Genomic DNA, 7,593 nt, shown 5'->3' on the forward strand with positions numbered 1-7,593 from the left:
TCACCCACCTTGTGTCTCTCATATTGACACAGCTACAATCACACTGCAAGGAGACAGTGTTAACATTCCTACTTTATGAAGAATCCCATAGGATTTGTAATAACTAGCTGACAGTCACTGCTGTTTTGTTCCTTACCTGAAAAATGGCACGTTTATCAGCGGGGCGGGGGCGGGGGGGCACTTAAGCATTGATTCAGAACTGACTCTCCCAAGAGTGCCATGTAATCACTTGCCAAACTGCTATCAGGTGTACCTAGATCAGTGATCTCCCCTGCAAGTACTGAGCTGCCTTAGCCTTCCATTACTTGTGAGAATGGTGGGGATCATAGAAATAGGTGGTATGACTGAAGGCCACTGTTCTCTTTATTATCACCTTTTTCTTCCTGTGTAACATACTGGATTTTAAATGTGCTGACCTTTAAAATGCTGTCTTCAAAGAGTAGAGATCAATCTGTTACAACATATGCAGTTGCAGTTCAGTGCCTCAAGTGCACAACTTCTGCAGTGAGAGTCTAGTTATGCAACAGCATGCTGTGAGATTTTAAGGGAGGAATGTGATTCTATGGTCGCATGCAAGACATGACCTCACACATTCGGTGGGTGCAAGGTCATGCTGTGAGGATACTGCAGTTATGTAAACTAGGATGGAATGGAGGGCTGTTCTGGCATAAGCTGTTAAATATGTTTGCTTTTTAACTGGAGCACCCAACGAAATTAAAGCTTTGTCCACGCTATGAATGTGCGGTGCCTAAATTTCAAATGTAATTTGCTGATGCACAGAGCCTTTCACTGAGATTCAACTACCTGTGCCACAGACTAGGTTTATTTATATTTGCAGTAGTGCCTAAGGGCTCTGTAGAAACATGATACAGAGACAGTCTGCCCCAGAAAGCTCTGACTTTATTGTTTTTGTACATTTCATGAGAATCAAGGATTTATGGACTTTAAGGGATGTTATGTCATTTGCTGCTTAACAGGGACTGATTTTTTTTTTTATCTTCAGACAAATTTTGCCTTAGGTGGTGATAAGAATATTACACTTAATGAAGGCCTACAGGAAAGTATAGAATGTCTCTGTAATACAGCAGTTTATTGAAGCAATGGTACAAAAAGGCTTTGGAAAGGAATTGTATTTGGTAAATAAAACCTGAGGGTCCCCTGGGGCCCTGTGGTTCCTCTTAAAGTAGTGGAATGTTAACCTAATCTCTTCCCATTGGTCGGGGATGTTTGTCCAGATGTCTAGCTTTTCCATAAAAGATAAGTATTACCAGACTTGACATGCATTTGAGAGAGAAGTGCTAGCAAAGAAGAACACCGATAGAAAAATGACACTAACTATTGATTTGGTTATACTCTTTTTATGCCTTGGAGTTGCATATCCTGGTGTGACTGGAACTTTTATGGACAAACTTGCCAGCAAAAAGCTCTGTGCTGACGAGGAGTGTGTTTGTAAGTATTTTTCTTTAAACTTTAGTAGAGCATATGATCAAAATTAATTTTTTTTTATATACACAAAGTTGTGTGTGGTTTTGAAATGAGAACGAGCTGCTTGTTAGCTTTGCTGTATTATATCGGTCTCTTTGTACCTTTTAAAAAAAATGTAATGTGGCAAAACCACATGTGAAATTAATTTATATTCCACATACTGCTTTTTCAAGGATTTTGTTTCAAAATCCATTATAATCAAAGGTAGGTATAGTTAAAAACATTTTTCTGAGCACACCGTTGTAGCTAATGTTTTGATAAAGTGAGTGTGTCTGGCTTTACTTTACTTTGCTTAGTACAGACTGAAAATTGTGTAAGATGAAATCTGGCAGCCTTTTCTCTGATAGTCTAATATATATGCTTTATCCACTTCCTTTTTTTCCGTTGCAGACACCATTTCCCTTGCCAGAGCAGAAGATGATTACAACGCACCAGACTGCAGGTTCATTAATATTAAAAAAGGGCAGTTGATTTATGTTTATTCAAAACTAGTGAAAGAGAGAGAAGCTGGAGAGTTCTGGGCTGGAAGTGTAAGATGAAATTCTTCTTTATACAAGCATTAATTTACCTCTAGTTGGCTAGTAATGTTTCTTTGTCAACATCCGCTTTTCAAAAAGCAGATTTTAGCAGCGGAAATAAATCTTGTGGCTTTTTTAAAGACTGCATCTGAGATTTTAAAAAAGCGAATATACAAAACTCTCCAATCCAAACTTCACAAGCATTGATAAAAATCTCTCTCATATTGAGAGACCATATAACCTATTAAAATATAATTAATAGTATAATGGAACTAAATGCACTGAAGCAATCAAAATAAAATCCAATGCTCTTCTTCTGCAGGTGCAAAGATTTTACAACAACCTAAATCTGGGAAGAGACACTTTGATGACAATGGATCATTAAATCTTAACTCCAACCTTTCATTTAAAGGAAAATAAAACTGCCACTCCACTTTTATCTGGAAGATCTTACAAATAATGTATTCTAAATGTAACTTATTGGAGTCGTGTGTGCTTATATTCATGCCTCCTTTTGAAAAAAATCTTGTCCTAGTTAATCAAGTAGCATGAAAACCAGAAGACCACAAGACGAGAGAGAGAGAGTGTATGATTGCTGCTTTTGACAAAAACTTGAACTAGTTTAATTTGGATGTGGGCTGCTTTATTGCGTCTAATTATAGCTTTTCTTGCTCTAAGGTGTATGGTGAGCAGTATGAAGACCAGATGGGAACAGTTGGCTACTTCCCTAGCAATTTAGTCTCGGAGCAGCATGTTTATCAAGAAGCTAATAAGACAATCCCTACAACGGTAAGGAATCTGCAAAAGGCCAGGGGGGTTACATAAATATACTCTGTGTAATCTAATTTGCTCTAAGAACAAATCATCGCCATGCACTACACCATCCCACTGTTGACTGTAATAGTGCTGAGCCACACACAATACCTGGGGCCCAATCCTGTTTCCAATACTTTGTCGAGGAGCCCCACTGAACTCATAATTTAGGCCCTGATCTTGCTAAGATTTAGGCACCATTGAGAGCTGCATGTAGGGTTTGATCCTGCTCCCCATTTGAGTCAATTGAAAAACTCTCTTACTGACTTGAATGATGTAGATTTAAGCCCATGATGCATTGCACACAAGATTCCATTTGCAGCGTATAGCAAGTTTTATTGGTCCTAAAGAGCCGGAGAATCATGCTGCATATTCATGAGCACCCTATATTGTCACAGTCTCCGTTAATTATTTACACAAATAGAGATCTGTCTCTTTTATAGAGAATTCTTGTCATGAGCACATGCTTCACTTTGCTTATGTGATAGCAGCCTGACTGAGTTCTGCTATCTACTGCAGTGGGAATGGGAAGAGGTTTCAACTGCATGTGAAAATTCACTCATTCTCAATTCAGTTCAATATTAGACGATGCATTCCAGGCTATTTTTTTAATACCAAAAGGGCTTTTTTCTAAAACCACCCAGTATTTTTTTGTTTTAAAATATAAATGCGTCTCAATTTACTAAACCAAAACAATGAAAAGGAAAGTTTTAGCAAATTTTAAAGGCACTTTGTATAATCTACGTGCCCTCCACCCTGTGTGAGAAAAGCTTGTTTACTCATATAAGGAGAAAGTGTTAATACACAAAATTAAAGTGATTGGAAACATATTCAAATGTTTATTTTGAAACAACCAGGCTGCTTTATTTTAAAACACAGCCTTCTGTTGCACTGTATCAGACTACTGTAGTTTCTCAAGCTTTCCACTGCCCCATGGAATTTTTAACTTTACTGAAGACTTGTAATATATTCACATAAAAAACCCTCAATTACACTGTGAAGCAGATGTTTGGTTTCTCAGAAGCTAGTGTGTTGGCACAGAGACTCGGATTGCTTGGTAGCTTGTCTCTTTAAAACCACTTTCATTAAACCCGTAAAACATCTTTCATTGAACAGGTTTATGGTAATTACCTTCATTAATATTGAATAGTAAGCCATGTTCTGTTCAAATGTATGACTCCATTCAAACAGGAAAGCATTTGAAAAATCCTCTTCAAGCTATATATGTGTTTCATCGTTGTTTTTATGTTCAAAAGTATTTTATTAGCAGGTGTGGTCCAGGGGAAATTCACAGAACATATTTCTATGGATAAATGAACTGAACAGTTACTTGGTAGGACTTGTACTTTATCAAGCAAGTTTTATTTACAAGAATTTAAAGGGCCAAATTTAGTTCTACTATAAAGTGGCCACATCTCCACTGAAGTCCATGGCAGGCCACTATATTACACCAGGACTGAATGTGGCTCAGTGTGTAGCAACCATTGATTAGCCATAATAAATGAAAGAACAAAAGAGAAACAAAACCAGAAAGGCTTAGTAAAAAGCATTATCTAGTCAATATGGAACTCTTCTCTAGTGTTCTGAGACAAGTTCCATGATTTATACAGTAGAATTTTAAGGTGGTAATTATTTAACATTTGCTTCTCCTAGCTTACCTTTTCAAAATGTATTTTGCACCTTGATTCAGTTTATACCCAGTTCTTATTTGGTCTAACAATGCCTGAGAGCCTTTGCTCATTTTTCTAATGACTGTGTCTTTCAGGCCATTGACTTCTTCTGTGAATAGTACTGGTATGTGGCTGGGTCATCACCAGGTGGATACCAAGAGACTCTGATGGATATAAACCTGAAAACCCATGGCTGACTACTCCGAATTCTTTCTTTCTTGTTTGTAAAAGAATGTTTATTTCTAAATAAGAATTTGTTGAAAGGGAGTGATTGCTGGGGAAAAAAGTTTAAAACCTTAGATATAAACCACATGGCATATGCTTCAAAAGTCTTTGTACCTGAAATTACTTTGTTATATTCATTGGTAAGTTAGCATACTTTAAACTACTGCATTGTCATATTCAAAGTTATCTAATATTTGAGGTAAGACTTTCAGTATCTTATGTGCTTGTATAGTGAGAAAATAAATGCAACATTTTATGTTAAATAAAATTACATTAAAAGTGCACAAAGCTCTGTGTGAGACACAAACAGAAGCAAGGAAATTTACGGTGTATGGGGAAAACCATGTGTACGCCAATACTAAGTATTAAAAAACAGCATCACCTTAACTGCGTGCTGAGGGCTGCTAGTGTGTCTAGCTTTACACAATGGGTAAAGAGAAGGGTACATGGACCCTTAAACACATTTCTACACAAGGGCTCCCTGAATTTCTGTGCTTGTGCTTCTGGGGCCTGATTCAGCACTGCACAACCTGAGTGTTCTGATGGTGTAAACTGAGACTAGCTTTGGCATTTATATTCCCAGACTTCAGGGATGAAGGCAGTACCCGTCTGTACCCTATTCCAGTCCCTATTCACCACTCTGCCTGTGCATGGGGCTATAGAGGAACAACAACCATCTGGGGGAGAATTCCTGCTGTGCAGCTGCTGGATAGGGCCAGTGGATATGACCCTACGTTGTCCCTCTTTGCAGCTTCTACTGGGGGCAGGACAGGGAGTGTTCATACAGCAGTGAGCGGCAAAGTAGCCTACCAAAAATGTAGGGAGTCTAGAGGAATCTGGGCAACCTGGGTTCCCCATCCCAGGGGTATGCCATCAGTGGTGTGCCTTTCAGCACAGAATCTAGCTAGGGGCCTCAAAGACTGACTCGGATCCTAGAAAATCTAATCCTGAAGAAAAATAACATTGGGATTTCACCCTGTAGTTAAATTTGGCATTTCCATAGAACATCTGGTTGCCTGGAACAATGACTACATCAGGCAGTGGAGAAGCAGTATTTGTCTGCTGGAGCTGAATTCAGTGTCTGTTCACCAGCTGTGCCATTTGTTGAATGGCTCTCACCCAACCCATCTTTAGAAATGTCACCAAAAAATTCCAGATGTCTATTTTACATGCTGGCACTGCAAGCACTCCTGATCTCACGATCACTAGTGACCTATGCAGGATCTGAATTAAGGTGAGACAGGCTGGGTGCATTCATAGCTGCTTCCCTTCTCTAATCTATATGATCCACTTTAAAGTTGTCCATAGGGGAACTGTAACTGCATTACCTACTATATTTTCGGCTGAATGTTAACTAAGAGATAAAGCAAGGGGAGGCACAGGATGCAATTGATGCAGTGATTCTTGATCTTGATGGCCAGGCTTTCTTGAAAGCAGGCCTTTACTGCTCAAATACAGTGCTGTAAAAATTTAATGGGGCAGATCAACTTTGCCTTGGTTAGGAAGGGACAGTTCCTGCATCAGTGAGGGCCTGGGTGCTGAAGTGGGGGTTCACACCAGCGGAAATGCATGTAGTATTTCTATCACCGTCATGGTGGGGCAGGTGGTTAACTGAATCAGTTGAGCACTGAGCCCTAATTCACCGTTGCCAACTCTCACAATTGTATCATGAATCTTGTGATGATTGGTCTTTTTCTTAATGTTCCAGCTGCTAGAATCAGGTTAGTCCTAGAGAATCTCATCTTTCATTAAAGAAGAGAGTTTCTAGCCCTCCTGGTTGCAGAGAAAAGCTTGAAAACTTGAATCCTAAATGTGCCAGCACTAAAGAAAAATAAAAAGAACCTAGTTTTTAAATCTCATGATATTCTGGGGCCTGATTCATGGTTCTTGAACACTTGAGGCTGGCAGTACTGCTAATTTAATAGTCAGTTGAAAGTATATCAATAGTTTTGACATTAAATATAGCCCAACCAAATGTGTAGAAACTGTCTCCTTCATGTTCTTGGGTGCAACTCATTTCATAACCACGCAGCTTGGCATTCAGACGCCTGAGCCTGTAGGGCAACACCTAGAGAACTGGTTGAATAAAACAAGAAAGGACCCACAACACAGGGAGAGAATTGACAACATCCCACTGGTAGACTATAGCCCCTCCACACATTCATCACAGACAGTCTACAGCCAGACTGGTGGAAAAGCTATGTGCAGATCCAGGTCTCCCACTGTACACAGACATTTTCAGTCACCCTGCTTATGTTGATGCATCGTTGATACTGAATTAAATCCGTCAGTGCCTTACTTACTATAATATAAGTCAGTACATTTGCATGTATGGCATTATGGACAGGCACTATATGCTGGGAGGTGTAATTTCTAGCATGCTAAAATAGCAGCATTGCTGTGGCAGCTTGGGCTAGCCGCCTGAGTATGTAACTAAGATCTCGAATAGGGTTGTACTCACAAGTCCAAGCTGTGGTCCTTGCTGCCCCAGCCATGCTGCTATTTTTAGCACTCTAGCTTGTGCAGAGCTACCACGTGTATGTTTACCTGAGCTGGTTTCAGAACTAAGACTCTAGTTGGAAGGCATAGCTAGAATCCCAGGCTGAACAATTTGCATTTAAGCTTTGTTATTTAAAAAAAAAAAAGCTGCTCTTAATTTCTCTATCCACCAAGACCATATGCTCTGTCTACTATGTCCTCCAGCTAGATTCTGATTTTGAAACCATTACCTCTCTCCCTGTCCCCAAAAACTTGTGATGAAGAGAAGCCTTCATTGCTTCCTACTTGGTGTTTGTCTTTGTTGATCATACACCATTGTGCAGTGGGGTTGTGTTGCCCTCCAGTGGTTGTTTCATGCTCCAGGTTTGAAATGAAATGATTGA

The 7,593-nt window shown here is 39.4% G+C and overlaps 1 protein-coding gene across 1 annotated transcript; it reads left to right on the top strand.

The window, feature by feature from the left end:
• The first annotated feature begins 1,062 nt into the window (after positions 1-1,062).
• On the top strand, positions 1,063-4,987 carry OTOR (otoraplin). The gene is made up of 4 exons (XM_045011575.1): positions 1,063-1,449; positions 1,876-2,015; positions 2,682-2,792; positions 4,582-4,987. The coding sequence occupies exons 1-4, from the start codon at positions 1,326-1,328 to the stop codon at positions 4,603-4,605; spliced, it is 399 nt and encodes a 132-aa protein (XP_044867510.1). The 5' UTR covers positions 1,063-1,325; the 3' UTR covers positions 4,606-4,987.
• Positions 4,988-7,593: the final 2,606 nt, after the last annotated feature.

The sequence above is a fragment of the Mauremys mutica genome, chromosome 3 (genome assembly GCF_020497125.1).
Source record: "Mauremys mutica isolate MM-2020 ecotype Southern chromosome 3, ASM2049712v1, whole genome shotgun sequence".
NCBI lineage: Eukaryota > Metazoa > Chordata > Testudines > Geoemydidae > Mauremys > Mauremys mutica.

Bases quoted from the DNA above. Each gene is read 5' to 3' on its own strand.
- OTOR (XM_045011575.1), top strand. From the start codon at position 1,326: ATGACACTAACTATTGATTTGGTTATACTCTTTTTATGCCTTGGAGTT. The intron at 1,450-1,875 runs GTAAGTATTTTT...TTTCCGTTGCAG, and splicing joins TGCTGACGAGGAGTGTGTTT to ACACCATTTCCCTTGCCAGA. The intron at 2,793-4,581 runs GTAAGGAATCTG...TGTGTCTTTCAG, and splicing joins ATAAGACAATCCCTACAACG to GCCATTGACTTCTTCTGTGA.